The sequence below is a fragment of the Oncorhynchus mykiss genome, chromosome 7 (assembly GCF_013265735.2).
Source record: "Oncorhynchus mykiss isolate Arlee chromosome 7, USDA_OmykA_1.1, whole genome shotgun sequence".
Taxonomy (NCBI): Eukaryota; Metazoa; Chordata; class Actinopteri; order Salmoniformes; family Salmonidae; genus Oncorhynchus; species Oncorhynchus mykiss.
In genome coordinates, this window is record NC_048571.1 from 16,778,037 (window position 1) to 16,793,460 (window position 15,424).

General features: G+C 46.0%; 1 protein-coding gene across 1 annotated transcript in view; it reads right to left on the reverse strand.

The window, feature by feature from the left end:
• The window catches only part of LOC110527395 (ubiquitin carboxyl-terminal hydrolase 40), a 29,510-nt gene extending 14,600 nt beyond the window's left edge, over nucleotides 1-14,910 (reverse strand). The window contains exons 1-18 of the mRNA XM_021608625.2: nucleotides 14,108-14,910; nucleotides 13,958-14,025; nucleotides 13,747-13,860; nucleotides 13,424-13,588; nucleotides 12,790-12,936; nucleotides 12,501-12,644; nucleotides 12,221-12,349; nucleotides 11,974-12,078; nucleotides 11,748-11,855; nucleotides 11,390-11,605; nucleotides 11,101-11,236; nucleotides 10,799-10,880; nucleotides 10,533-10,704; nucleotides 10,366-10,450; nucleotides 10,172-10,242; nucleotides 9,703-10,061; nucleotides 9,427-9,586; nucleotides 9,267-9,327 (exon numbers count right to left, since the gene is read on the reverse strand). Of these exons, the coding sequence (XP_021464300.2) occupies nucleotides 9,267-9,327; nucleotides 9,427-9,586; nucleotides 9,703-10,061; nucleotides 10,172-10,242; nucleotides 10,366-10,450; nucleotides 10,533-10,704; nucleotides 10,799-10,880; nucleotides 11,101-11,236; nucleotides 11,390-11,605; nucleotides 11,748-11,855; nucleotides 11,974-12,078; nucleotides 12,221-12,349; nucleotides 12,501-12,644; nucleotides 12,790-12,936; nucleotides 13,424-13,588; nucleotides 13,747-13,860; nucleotides 13,958-14,025; nucleotides 14,108-14,300 (2,515 nt within the window). The 5' untranslated portion in view covers nucleotides 14,301-14,910. The remainder of the gene's footprint in view (nucleotides 1-9,266; nucleotides 9,328-9,426; nucleotides 9,587-9,702; nucleotides 10,062-10,171; nucleotides 10,243-10,365; nucleotides 10,451-10,532; nucleotides 10,705-10,798; nucleotides 10,881-11,100; nucleotides 11,237-11,389; nucleotides 11,606-11,747; nucleotides 11,856-11,973; nucleotides 12,079-12,220; nucleotides 12,350-12,500; nucleotides 12,645-12,789; nucleotides 12,937-13,423; nucleotides 13,589-13,746; nucleotides 13,861-13,957; nucleotides 14,026-14,107) is intronic.
• Nucleotides 14,911-15,424: the final 514 nt, after the last annotated feature.

Genomic DNA, 15,424 nt, shown 5'->3' on the forward strand with positions numbered 1-15,424 from the left:
CTGCTAGTAGGAGTGGTATCAGTATCTGACCTATAGCTGCTGCTAGTAGGAGTGGTATCAGTATCTGACCTATAGCTGCTGCTAGTAGGAGTGGTATCAGTATCTGACCTATAGCTGCTGCTAGTAGGAGTGGTAACAGTATCTGTCCTATAGCTGCTGCTAGTAGGAGTGGTATCAGTATCTGACCTATAGCTGCTGCTAGTAGGAGTGGTATAAGTATCTGACCTATAGCTGCTGCTAGTAGGAGTGGTAAAAGTATCTGACCTATAGCTGCTGCTAGTAGGAGTGGTATCAGTATCTGACCTATAGCTGCTGCTAGTAGGAGTGGTATCAGTATCTGACCTATAGCTGCTGCTAGTAGGAGTGGTATAAGTATCTGACCTATAGCTGCTGCTAGTAGGAGTGGTAAAAGTATCTGACCTATAGCTGCTGCTAGTAGGAGTGGTAACAGTAACAGTATCTGACCTATAGCTGCTGCTATTAGGAGTGGTATCAGTATCTGACCTATAGCTGCTGCTAGTAGGAGTGGTATAGGTATCTGACCTATAGCTGCTGCTAGTAGGAGTGGTATCAGTATCTGACCTATAGCTGCTGCTAGTAGGAGTGGTATCAGTATCTGACCTATAGCTGCTGCTAGTAGGAGTGGTATCAGTATCTGACCTATAGCTGCTGCTAGTAGGAGTGGTATCAGTATCTGACCTATAGCTGCTGCTAGTAGGAGTGGTATCAGTATCTGACCTATAGCTGCTGCTAGTAGGAGTGGTATCAGTATCTGACCTATAGCTGCTGCTAGTAGGAGTGGTATAAGTATCTGACCTATAGCTGCTGCTAGTAGGAGTGGTAACAGTATCTGACCTATAGCTGCTGCTATTAGGAGTGGTATAAGTATCTGACCTATAGCTGCTGCTAGTAGGAGTGGTATCAGTATCTGACCTATAGCTGCTGCTATTAGGAGTGGTATAAGTATCTGACCTATAGCTGCTGCTAGTAGGAGTGGTAACAGTATCTGACCTATAGCTGCTGCTAGTAGGAGTGGTAACACTAACAATATCTGACCTATAGCTGCTGCTAGTAGGAGTGGTAACACTAACAGTATCTGACCTATAGCTGCTGCTATTAGGAGTGGTAACAGTATCTGACCAATAGCTGCTGCTATTAGGAGTGGTAACAGTATCTGACCTATAGCTGCTGCTAGTAGGAGTGGTAACAGTATCTGACCTATAGCTGCTGCTAGTAGGAGTGGTAACACTAACAGTATCTGACCTATAGCTGCTGCTAGTAGGAGTGGTATCAGTATCTGACCTATAGCTGCTGCTCGTAGGAGTGGTAACACTAACAGTATCTGACCTATAGCTGCTGCTAGTAGGAGTGGTATCAGTATCTGACCTATAGCTGCTGCTAGTAGGAGTGGTAACAGTATCTGACCTATAGCTGCTGCTAGTAGGAGTGGTATCAGTATCTGACCTATAGCTGCTGCTAGTAGGAGTGGTATAAGTATCTGACCTATAGCTGCTGCTATTAGGAGTGGTAACAGTATCTGACCTATAGCTGCTGCTAGTAGGAGTGGTAACAGTATCTGACCTATAGCTGCTGCTAGTAGGAGTGGTAACAGTATCTGACCTATAGCTGCTGCTAGTAGGAGTGGTATCAGTATCTGACCTATAGCTGCTGCTAGTAGGAGTGGTATCAGTATCTGACCTATAGCTGCTGCTATTAGGAGTGGTAACAGTATCTGACCTATAGCTGCTGCTAGTAGGAGTGGTAACAGTATCTGACCTATAGCTGCTGCTAGTAGGAGTGGTAACAGTATCTGACCTATAGCTGCTGCTAGTAGGAGTGGTAACAGTATCTGACCTATAGCTGCTGCTAGTAGGAGTGGTAACAGTATCTGACCTATAGCTGCTGCTATTAGGAGTGGTAACAGTATCTGACCTATAGCTGCTGCTATTAGGAGTGGTAACAGTATCTGACCTATAGCTGCTGCTATTAGGAGTGGTAACAGTAACAGTATCTGACCTATAGCTGCTGCTAGTAGGAGTGGTAACAGTATCTGACCTATAGCTGCTGCTAGTAGGAGTGGTAACAGTATCTGACCTATAGCTGCTGCTAGTAGGAGTGGTATCAGTATCTGACCTATAGCTGCTGCTAGTAGGAGTGGTATCAGTATCTGACCTATAGCTGCTGCTATTAGGAGTGGTATCAGTATCTGACCTATAGCTGCTGCTAGTAGGAGTGGTATCAGTATCTGACCTATAGCTGCTGCTAGTAGGAGTGGTAACAGTATCTGACCTATAGCTGCTGCTAGTAGGAGTGGTAACAGTATCTGACCTATAGCTGCTGCTAGTAGGAGTGGTAACAGTATCTGACCTATAGCTGCTGCTATTAGGAGTGGTAACAGTATCTGACCTATAGCTGCTGCTAGTAGGAGTGGTAACAGTATCTGTCCTATAGCTGCTGCTAGTAGGAGTGGTATCAGTATCTGACCTATAGCTGCTGCTAGTAGGAGTGGTATCAGTATCTGACCTATAGCTGCTGCTAGTAGGAGTGGTATCAGTATCTGACCTATAGCTGCTGCTAGTAGGAGTGGTATCAGTATCTGACCTATAGCTGCTGCTAGTAGGAGTGGTATAAGTATCTGACCTATAGCTGCTGCTAGTAGGAGTGGTATAAGTATCTGACCTATAGCTGCTGCTATTAGGAGTGGTAACAGTATCTGACCTATAGCTGCTGCTAGTAGGAGTGGTATAAGTATCTGACCTATAGCTGCTGCTAGTAGGAGTGGTATCAGTATCTGACCTATAGCTGCTGCTAGTAGGAGTGGTAACAGTATCTGACCTATAGCTGCTGCTAGTAGGAGTGGTATCAGTATCTGACCTATAGCTGCTGCTAGTAGGAGTGGTATCAGTATCTGACCTATAGCTGCTGCTAGTAGGAGTGGTAACAGTATCTGACCTATAGCTGCTGCTAGTAGGAGTGGTATCAGTATCTGACCTATAGCTGCTGCTAGTAGGAGTGGTATCAGTATCTGACCTATAGCTGCTGCTAGTAGGAGTGGTATCAGTATCTGACCTATAGCTGCTGCTAGTAGGAGTGGTATCAGTATCTGACCTATAGCTGCTGCTAGTAGGAGTGGTAACAGTAACAGTACCTTAACTATAGCTGCTGCTATTAGGAGTGGTAACAGTGACAGTACCTTAACTATAGCTGATGATATTAGGAGTGGTAACAGTGACAGTACCTTAACTATAGCTGATGATATTAGGAGTGGTAACAGTGACAGTACCTTAACTATAGCTGATGCTATTAGGAGTGGTAACAGTGACAGTACCTTAACTATAGCTGCTGCTATTAGGAGTGGTAACAGTGACAGTACCTTAACTATAGCTGCTGATATTAGGAGTGGTAACAGTAACAGTACCTTAACTATAGCTGCTGCTATTAGGAGTGGTAACAGTGACAGTACCTTAACTATAGCTGATGATATTAGGAGTGGTAACAGTGACAGTACCTTAACTATAGCTGATGATATTAGGAGTGGTAACAGTGACAGTACCTTAACTATAGCTGATGCTATTAGGAGTGGTAACAGTGACAGTACCTTAACTATAGCTGCTGCTATTAGGAGTGGTAACAGTGACAGTACCTTAACTATAGCTGCTGCTATTAGGAGTGGTAACAGTGACAGTACCTTAACTATAGCTGATGATATTAGGAGTGGTAACAGTGACAGTACCTTAACTATAGCTGATGATATTAGGAGTGGTAACAGTGACAGTACCTTAACTATAGCTGCTGCTATTAGGAGTGGTAACAGTGACAGTACCTTAACTATAGCTGCTGATATTAGGAGTGGTAACAGTGACAGTACCTTAACTATAGCTGCTGCTATTAGGAGTGGTAACAGTGACAGTACCTTAACTATAGCTGATGATATTAGGAGTGGTAACAGTGACAGTACCTTAACTATAGCTGATGATATTAGGAGTGGTAACAGTGACAGTACCTTAACTATAGCTGATGATATTAGGAGTCGTAACAGTGACAGTACCTTAACTATAGCTGATGATATTAACAGTGACAGTACCTTAACTATAGCTGCTGCTATTAGGAGTGGTAACAGTGACAGTACCTTAACTATAGCTGATGATATTAGGAGTGGTAACAGTGACAGTACCTTAACTATAGCTGCTGCTATTAGGAGTGGTAACAGTGACAGTACCTTAACTATAGCTGATGATATTAGGAGTGGTAACAGTGACAGTACCTTAACTATAGCTGCTGCTATTAGGAGTGGTAACAGTGACAGTACCTTAACTATAGCTGCTGATATTAGGAGTGGTAACAGTAACAGTACCTTAACTATAGCTGCTGCTATTAGGAGTGGTAACAGTGACAGTACCTTAACTATAGCTGATGATATTAGGAGTGGTAACAGTGACAGTACCTTAACTATAGCTGATGATATTAGGAGTGGTAACAGTGACAGTACCTTAACTATAGCTGCTGCTATTAGGAGTGGTAACTGTGACAGTACCTTAACTATAGCTGATGATATTAGGAGTGGTAACAGTGACAGTACCTTAACTATAGCTGATGATATTAGGAGTGGTAACAGTGACAGTACCTTAACTATAGCTGATGATATTAGGAGTGGTAACAGTGACAGTACCTTAACTATAGCTGATGATATTAGGAGTGGTAACAGTACCTTAACTATAGCTGCTGCTATTAGGAGTGGTAACAGTGACAGTACCTTAACTATAGCTGATGATATTAGGAGTGGTAACAGTGACAGTACCTTAACTATAGCTGATGATATTAGGAGTGGTAACAGTGACAGTACCTTAACTATAGCTGATGATATTAGGAGTGGTAACAGTGACAGTACCTTAACTATAGCTGATGATATTAACAGTGACAGTACCTTAACTATAGCTGCTGCTATTAGGAGTGGTAACAGTGACAGTACCTTAACTATAGCTGATGATATTAGGAGTGGTAACAGTGACAGTACCTTAACTATAGCTGCTGCTATTAGGAGTGGTAACAGTGACAGTACCTTAACTATAGCTGCTGCTATTAGGAGTGGTAACAGTGACAGTACCTTAACTATAGCTGATGATATTAGGAGTGGTAACAGTGACACAGTAACACTGGAATAGTTGATTTGCAGTGGAAGAATGTGCAAAGTAGAAATAGAAATAATGGGGTGCAAAGGAGCTAAATAAATAAATACAGTAGGGGGAGAGGTAGTTGTTTGGGCTAAGTACAGGTGCAGTAATCTGTAAACTGCACTGACAGCTGGTGCTTAAAGCTAGTGAGGGAGATAAGTGTTTCCACTTTCAGAGATTTTTGTAGTTCGTTCCAGTCATTGGCAGCAGAGAACTGGAAGGAGAGGAGGAATTGGTTTTGGGGGTGACCAGAGAGATATACCTATTGGAGCACGTGCTACAGGTGGGTGCTGCTATGGTGACCAGCGAGCTGAGATAAGGGGGAACTTTACCTAGCAGGGTCTTGTAGATGACCTGGAGCCAGTGGGTTTGGCGACGAGTATGAAGCGAGGGCCAGGCAACGAGAGAGTACAGGTCGCAATGGTGGGTAGTATATGGGGCTTTGGTGACAAAATGGATGGCACTGTGAAAGACTGCATCAAATTTGTTGAGTAGAGTGTTGGAGGCTATTTTATAGATGACATCACAGAAGTTGAGGATCGGTAGGATGGTCAGTTTTACGAGGGTATGTTTGGCAGCAGGAGTGAAGGATGCTGTTGCGAAATAGGAAGCCAATTCTAGATTTAACTTTGGATTGGAGATGTTTGATGTGAGTCTGGAAGGAGAGTTTACAGTCTAACCAGATACCTAGGTATTTGTAGTTGTCCACATACTTTAAGTCAGAACCGTCCAGAGTAGTGATGCTGGATGGGCGGGCAGGTGCTGGCAGCGATCGGTTGAAGAGCATGCATTTAGTTTTACTTGTATTTAAGAGCAGTTGGAGGCCACTGAAGGAGAGTTGTATGGCATTGAAGCTCGTCTGGAGGGTTGTTAACAGTGTCCAAAGAAGGGCCAGATGTATACAGAATGGTGTCGTCTATGTAGAGGTGGATAAGAGACTCACCAGCAGCAAGAGCGACATCATTGATGTATACAGAGAAGAGAGTCGGCCCAAGAATTGAACCCTGTGGCACCCCCATAGAGACTGCCAGAGACCCGGACAACAGGCCCTCCGATTTGACACACTGAACTCTATCAGAGAAGAAGTTGGTGAACCAGTAATGGTAGTGGTAGGGAGTGGTAACAGTAACAGTATCTGACCTATAGCTGCTGCTAGTAGGAGTGGTATCAGTATCTGACCTATAGCTGCTGCTAGTAGGAGTGGTATCAGTATCTGACCTATAGCTGCTGCTATTAGGAGTGGTAACAGTATCTGACCTATAGCTGCTGCTAGTAGGAGTGGTAACAGTATCTGACCTATAGCTGCTGCTAGTAGGAGTGGTAACAGTATCTGACCTATAGTTGCTGCTAGTAGGAGTGGTAACAGTATCTGACCTATAGCTGCTGCTAGTAGGAGTGGTATCAGTATCTGACCTATAGCTGCTGCTAGTAGGAGTGGTATCAGTATCTGACCTATAGCTGCTGCTAGTAGGAGTGGTATCAGTATCTGACCTATAGCTGCTGCTAGTAGGAGTGGTATCAGTATCTGACCTATAGCTGCTGCTAGTAGGAGTGGTATCAGTATCTGACCCATAGCTGCTGCTAGTAGGAGTGGTATCAGTATCTGACCTATAGCTGCTGCTAGTAGGAGTGGTATCAGTATCTGACCTATAGCTGCTGCTAGTAGGAGTGGTATCAGTATCTGACCTATAGCTGCTGCTAGTAGGAGTGGTATCAGTATCTGACCTATAGCTGCTGCTAGTAGGAGTGGTAACAGTATCTGTCCTATAGCTGCTGCTAGTAGGAGTGGTATCAGTATCTGACCTATAGCTGCTGCTAGTAGGAGTGGTATAAGTATCTGACCTATAGCTGCTGCTAGTAGGAGTGGTAACAGTATCTGACCTATAGCTGCTGCTATTAGGAGTGGTATAAGTATCTGACCTATAGCTGCTGCTAGTAGGAGTGGTATCAGTATCTGACCTATAGCTGCTGCTATTAGGAGTGGTATAAGTATCTGACCTATAGCTGCTGCTAGTAGGAGTGGTAACAGTATCTGACCTATAGCTGCTGCTAGTAGGAGTGGTAACACTAACAATATCTGACCTATAGCTGCTGCTAGTAGGAGTGGTAACACTAACAGTATCTGACCTATAGCTGCTGCTATTAGGAGTGGTAACAGTATCTGACCAATAGCTGCTGCTATTAGGAGTGGTAACAGTATCTGACCTATAGCTGCTGCTAGTAGGAGTGGTAACAGTATCTGACCTATAGCTGCTGCTAGTAGGAGTGGTAACACTAACAGTATCTGACCTATAGCTGCTGCTAGTAGGAGTGGTATCAGTATCTGACCTATAGCTGCTGCTAGTAGGAGTGGTAACACTAACAGTATCTGACCTATAGCTGCTGCTAGTAGGAGTGGTATCAGTATCTGACCTATAGCTGCTGCTAGTAGGAGTGGTATCAGTATCTGACCTATAGCTGCTGCTAGTAGGAGTGGTATAAGTATCTGACCTATAGCTGCTGCTAGTAGGAGTGGTATCAGTATCTGACCTATAGCTGCTGCTAGTAGGAGTGGTAACAGTATCTGACCTATAGCTGCTGCTAGTAGGAGTGGTATCAGTATCTGACCTATAGCTGCTGCTAGTAGGAGTGGTATAAGTATCTGACCTATAGCTGCTGCTATTAGGAGTGGTAACAGTATCTGACCTATAGCTGCTGCTAGTAGGAGTGGTAACAGTATCTGACCTATAGCTGCTGCTAGTAGGAGTGGTAACAGTATCTGACCTATAGCTGCTGCTAGTAGGAGTGGTAACAGTATCTGACCTATAGCTGCTGCTAGTAGGAGTGGTAACAGTATCTGACCTATAGCTGCTGCTATTAGGAGTGGTAACAGTATCTGACCTATAGCTGCTGCTATTAGGAGTGGTAACAGTATCTGACCTATAGCTGCTGCTATTAGGAGTAGTAACAGTATCTGACCTATAGCTGCTGCTAGTAGGAGTGGTAACAGTATCTGACCTATAGCTGCTGCTAGTAGGAGTGGTAACAGTATCTGACCTATAGCTGCTGCTAGTAGGAGTGGTATCAGTATCTGACCTATAGCTGCTGCTAGTAGGAGTGGTATCAGTATCTGACCTATAGCTGCTGCTATTAGGAGTGGTATCAGTATCTGACCTATAGCTGCTGCTAGTAGGAGTGGTATCAGTATCTGACCTATAGCTGCTGCTAGTAGGAGTGGTAACAGTATCTGACCTATAGCTGCTGCTAGTAGGAGTGGTAACAGTATCTGACCTATAGCTGCTGCTAGTAGGAGTGGTAACAGTATCTGACCTATAGCTGCTGCTATTAGGAGTGGTAACAGTATCTGACCTATAGCTGCTGCTAGTAGGAGTGGTAACAGTATCTGTCCTATAGCTGCTGCTAGTAGGAGTGGTATCAGTATCTGACCTATAGCTGCTGCTAGTAGGAGTGGTATCAGTATCTGACCTATAGCTGCTGCTAGTAGGAGTGGTATCAGTATCTGACCTATAGCTGCTGCTAGTAGGAGTGGTATCAGTATCTGACCTATAGCTGCTGCTAGTAGGAGTGGTATAAGTATCTGACCTATAGCTGCTGCTAGTAGGAGTGGTATAAGTATCTGACCTATAGCTGCTGCTATTAGGAGTGGTAACAGTATCTGACCTATAGCTGCTGCTAGTAGGAGTGGTATAAGTATCTGACCTATAGCTGCTGCTAGTAGGAGTGGTATCAGTATCTGACCTATAGCTGCTGCTAGTAGGAGTGGTAACAGTATCTGACCTATAGCTGCTGCTAGTAGGAGTGGTATCAGTATCTGACCTATAGCTGCTGCTAGTAGGAGTGGTATCAGTATCTGACCTATAGCTGCTGCTAGTAGGAGTGGTAACAGTATCTGACCTATAGCTGCTGCTAGTAGGAGTGGTATCAGTATCTGACCTATAGCTGCTGCTAGTAGGAGTGGTATCAGTATCTGACCTATAGCTGCTGCTAGTAGGAGTGGTATCAGTATCTGACCTATAGCTGCTGCTAGTAGGAGTGGTATCAGTATCTGACCTATAGCTGCTGCTAGTAGGAGTGGTAACAGTAACAGTATTTGACCTGCTAGATGCTCCTGTAGCTGCAGCTCCGCTATGGCCCTCTGTTTCACCTCACATAGGAGCTAGAAAAGAACACACACACATTAACATACTAAACACACACATTAACATACTAAACACACATACCACCGCCACACGCACCCACACACTTGCTAGCTCACCATGTTTCCAGAGGCAGGGACCTTTGCCCTCATCCTCTCCTCCTCTTCCTCTTCCTCCCCCCCTCCTCTTCTTCTTCTCTCTGGTCGGTATTCCACCAGAAGCCAGCGACAGTCTGATGGTGTTGTCACGGTTACCATATCACCACTCACACTGAACACACTGGGAGAGAGAGACATTACACACACAGCCATAGCAAACACACCAACCACACCTCATATCTGTCAGTCACTTACACAGACTGACACAATGCCGCGCACACACACCACCCTGCCCACCTGCTGTCCTGTGTCTGTGGCTCCAGCACCAGCAGTGCGTCTCCATCCTTCAAGGCCAGCTCCTTCAGGGTCCTTTGCATGTCTCCAGGAGGGAAAACCCTCCACCCGCTAGCCCCCCCTCCCTCCCCTCCCCTCTTCTCCTGACACAGGAGGCTCTCCTGTGGCTCCCCTAATGCCTCCCTCACCTCTCCTAGAGTCACCCTCCCAGCGAAACCCCTCGACTGCTTCGTCAGCCCCGAGCCTCCTTCTTCTCCCACTCCTCCTCCCTCCCCCTCCTCTTCTTCTCCCAGAGAGGGGCGAACCACGGTCAGCAACACTGGTTCCCACTCGGCTCCTGTTTGGACAGTTGCCCCACAAACCTGAGGAAATAAAGGGGATATGATATGACCCGACAGCCGTTTTGGTTCTAGGACATCCAGTAGCAGTATGTACAACGGTGGATTGTGTTGATTAGAGTGTGTCTCCTCACCTCTCTGCCGTTCCACACAAACAGATCAGTGCCGGACAAGATGCCTGCACTGTAAAGAGACACCTCGTCATCTGAAACACACACGTACTAAAGTTCAGAATCAACTCGCACAGAATGGACATGCTGCAAATGTGTGTGTGTTTAAGTGTGTGTGTTTAAGTGTGTGTGTTTAAGTGTGTGTGTGTATGTCTCACCTGTGAGAGTGTTGTAGAGGTGAAGGCCGGCTGGCAGACTTCTGGCCACAGTCAGAGCCATATCTCCCTCCCAGAGATCCTGCTTCTGAACACACACACAGGTTTGAGCTTTTTGCTCAGTGCCGGCATTAAGGAAGTGCGTTAATGAGTCGGAGGGATGATGTCACCTGGTAGATGATCATTCGCAGGTCTCCTACGGTCCTGCAGCGGTCGAAGATGAGGTTGGTGGCCTCTTTCTGCTCTATGCTGATTGGCTTAAGAGCTCCGTTCTCCAACCTATAGCGTGGCGCTAGGTGGAGATGCAGCTCAACACTGTTATTGCTGGCCTCAAACTCCTCCCTATAGCAGAGTACACACATACACACAGATAGCCGCAAAACATTGCAAAATACAGTCTTCGTTTATGTGTGTGTGTGTGTGTACACGTGAGTACCGTCTCTGTTGTAGTCTTCTGTTCTCCTCTTCAGCCATCTCTAAGAGGTGAGGGGGAACCTGATACCCAGGATTCCTCAGGGCTGCCAGGGGGAAAATCTCATTTGAAAGACTGTGTACGTTTTCATGTCTCTCCTTCACCATCTCTTCCTCTCCCACTCGCATCAAGTTTGGATGTGGCTCCTTGCGCTCACTCACTCTCTCCCTCCCTCCCTTTCCTTCTTACGCCTCTCTCCCACACACAAACCCACACACGAACACCCACACACAAACACCCACCCACACACACAAACACCCACGTACCTCCAGAAGGCCTGCGTAGCAGTGTCTTCCTATAGAACAGCATGTAGGCACTCTCCTTTCCCTGGTACATTTTCTCTACGTCTCTCTCATGGATCGACGTCACTGTGGAGTCATTCAGATCAAACCAGTGGCTGCCCTGTGGAGAGATGGAGAGAGGAAGAAAGATGCATGGATGAATGGAGATTCAGAGCGAGAGAGAGAAAAAAGATTTAAACATAACCAATTGCAGCATCAACATAGCAGACACACCATCATTAAAGCAGAACCATGAGAGGTCTAACTAGTGTACCTGTGGTTCTGGTGCCGTCTTCGGTTCTGTCTCCAGTCCTGGTTCTGGTAGGTGGTTGGCTGTGTTGTTGTGGACTGGGTCTGGGGTAGAGCTAGAGCCAGGGGTTGTGTGGGCTGGGCTGGAGGGCTGGGTCACCGGGCTAGGGGGGTTGGCTTTCAGGGCCACCCGAGTGCCGTTATTGACCAACACAAACACGTCACTGTGGTTCTGGAGGAACTGCAGAGGGAGAGAGGAGGCGAGAGGGAGAGGGGGATGAGTGGAAGGATAACATGTAGAACGATGTAGAGGAGATAAGGAAAGGTAAGTGTTTATGTGGCGTTGTGGAGCTCTTGGGGGACGCCCATCAGTCATGTCCTACCTTGCCTATGGGGCCGTGGAGTTTCCTGTACTTCTTGCTCCAGGAAGAACCGATCTTGTCCATCAGTCTCTGACCCAGCTGGTCCAGCAGCACGCTCCTGCTCTCCTCCTACAGGCCAGGAGGGGAACAACACCACATTAAGATCAGATACAGTCACTGGACCTACTGATGATGTGGCCCGTGGTGCTCTCGTTCCATTGGGTTGAACTAGCATGCTTTGCGTTACCTGGGCTATTATGGAGGAGAGTACAGATAGAGGGTCGTCTTTCTCCGGCTCAGTATACGCTCTCACTTCCTTCTTCTTCTGAACCTTGGGTTTGGTATCCTCCTCCTGATACAAACGCAAGCGCGGAAATACAAAAGACACACACAAACACACAATTCACTATTAGCATATTTAGTGACATACTCTAAGCCTCGATTGTCTGATATGCAATTGTTGTTCTCTCCTCCTCCCTCCCGCGCTCTCTCACCGGCGGTTCCCACAAGCCGAGGTGGTCCATGTCTTTGATGTAGACGTGGTAATGGCCGCCATAACAGCCTCCCTTATGGATGATGACAGAGAAGAGTTCATAGGAGTACTCCGAGTCATCGTCTTCAGTCTGGGAGAGAGGGTGACATAGCATAGTCATTATAATGCGACATAACATGTTCTTAAATGGTTTGACATTATATGTACTCTACATGACTTAGTTAAAACAAGAGTAAGTGGCAGTGAAGCATTGCAGATCAATGTGTGTGGTTGTCCAGTACCTGTTCACAGAAGGGCCTGAGGTTGATGGTGAGAGGGAAGGTGTAGCGACCAGTCTCCTTGTAACGCTCGCACCTGGCAAAGTCAAAGTTAAACCTCAACAGAGACACTGTCAGGAAGGGAGGGAGCTTCCTCAGCTTGGCAGACTGCAGAGGGAGAGCGAGAAGGGGAGAGAGAGAGAACGGAGGAGAGGGAGGGAAAGAGGGAGCAAGGGAGAGAGAGTTCTGGAATCAGTACCAATTCTAGAATAAAAAAAGTACAATTTAAATCCATGCCAATACTCCTACTAACCTTAGCAGCAGTGACTAGTTGGTCACACTGGCCACAGCGGTAGAGGTTACTGCCTTCAAACATCTCCTCTTCCACAAACATGTCCCAGAGCGCCCCTTCCAGGCCACACACACCACGTACACACACCGTCAAGTCCAGGAAGTCCTCCTGAGAGGGAAAGAGAGAGCCAAGAGAAAGAGGTGTAAGCAACACAAAGATAGGCGCAGGTACAGATAAACACATGTACCCGTGTTATCTCAATCTCTTCATTCAATGACTCAATCATGGACACTCTTACTGACAGTTGTTGCTGCTTTGTGTGATGTATTGTTGTCTCTACCTTCTTGCCCTTTGTGCTGTTGTCTGTGCCCAATAATGTTTGTACCCTGATTTGTGTTGCTACCATGTCGTGCTGCTGCTGTTATGTTGTGTTGCTATCATGTTGTTGGCATGTGCTGCTGCCATGCTGTTGTTGTCTTAGAGCTCTCTTTATGTAGTGTTGTCTCTCTTGTCGTGATGTGTGTTTTGTCCTATATTTTGAATCCCTCGTCCTCGCAGGATACCTTTTTTCTGCCTTTTGGTAGGCCATCATTATGAATAATAATTTGTCCTTAACTGACTTGCCTAGTTCAATAAAGGTTAAATAAATAAAAACCTGTCTCTGGCTGATGTTGCCACACTCTTTGCAGAGAATGCTGTTGACAGTGGTGCCATGGTAGAGGCGCTGGATGAACGCACTGCCGCTGGTGTCCACCAGGGAGTGCTCTAGGGCACTGAACAGAATCCTGTTCAACTCCTGCACATCATGTTGCCTGCTCTCCTACGGGAGAGAGATGAGAGAGTGGTAAGCAAAATACTGTAGGAGAAAGCGATGTAGCATTATATAAAGCAAGCCTCATTCTCTAGTTTAGTCCCTGCGTCACACACACCGCCATTCATACACACGCTCGTTCACATGCTCGTGTTCACACACACTACCTCGCTGTTGTTCCATCCGAAGCTGTCAGTGAGATCAGTAGTAGAGGCACTCTGTTGGTCCACCAAGAGTAGACGAGCAAACAGCCTCTGGAGCTCCAATGGAATAACCCTGACCTGAGGGACAGAGTTAATGTACTACTCAAACACACCAATACAAATAAAGACATGTACACAGTGAGGAACACACACACTCCCATGGTTGGTTCTTTACCTTGGCCTCTGGTTTGTCTTTGTCCTCCAGGCAGCCCAATTCCTTTGGACCCAGACTGAACAGCTCCTCTACACACACACACACACACAGTATTTCAAATACAGTATGAACCAAAGACAGAACACCAAGTGACCTGACTTGACCTCTCACCTCTGAACTCCGGGGTGAAGAGCAGGGTCTGGAGCAGAGAGTTGAGGTAGCACGTCCCTCCCTGGTTTTTAATCCCACTGAGGTTCACTCTTCCCCGGGGTGGAGGTGGCTCCCCTTCCCCCTTTACAACTCTACCTCCGGAGGGAGCCAGAGAATATCCCTCCCCCTCTTCCTCGAAAAGACTCCCAAACATGGCTGGGCATGCGTCTGTGTTTCTCTTTCCTGTGAAACGCACCTTCTGGGGACTGAATTGAATGTCTAATTGTGTTCACGATCGCGTAGCTAGCTAACCAATGACTCCTCTTGCTATCTCATCTTGGTCTTGCCTAGCTCTCTGTTGATAGTAGTGGGACTGACTCTGAAATAAGACGACTTTACAGGGGTAAACATAGCTATGAATAGAAAAATAGTGTGTTCCCGTATTGTGCTCGAGTAAAAGCAATTATTGTAGTGGTTAACAAACAAGCTATACAATCATTGCCTTTACAACACGAGTTAATTTAGTGTGAACTGAGTTTACAACAGCTAAATTCGGACCGGTGACAGACAACTATCCTACCTGGCTATCTGACTCGTTAGCTATCAAGCAAAACGTGTTTCAGCGTTCCTGACGCAAATAGAGCTTTAACTCCAGAAATATCCTGATGCTTTTTTGGAAAGTTATACTCGAAACCAAACTCTGTCTACATTCCTCTGTTTTAAATAAGAGAAAACACGAAAAAACGTAAATAAAAACACCATTGATGAACAGTGCGCAGCCATAATGTCCAAAGGGTAGAGTGGGGCATTGTGGTAGTTGTAGTGTCGTTTTAAAATCAGGGGTTGGCACCTCGGCTGAATAAACTACATGTCCACCAAGTCTTCTCTTCGATTTTGCAAGAGCATCAAGCCTCTTGTAGTTTTTATAACATGGCTTGTCTGTCATCCAGTGGATGTCTCAAACACACACAACTGATAAATCTGAACTGAAATGTGATGCATTTTCTGCTGGTAATCTTAAAGAAGGTTCGTACGTGGCTACAAACCTGCTGGTCTTTTAACCACCTATTCAGTTTTTGCGTAAAAGCACTGACACAAGCCACACATTTTAAAGGTATACTTTGGGATTTTGGCAATGAAGCCATTTGTCTACTTCCCCAGGGTCAGATGAACTCGTGGATAGCATTTTTGTCTCTGTGTTAAGAATTCCCTGTCGGTGACTGTTAGCACCTCACAACCCTGAGCAAACTCCCCTCCCCATCCACCACAACCAGAGCCCTGGAGTCTAGGGGGAACCATAAACCTGCCTCTAAAACTCTGACCTGTGCCTTGATAGGT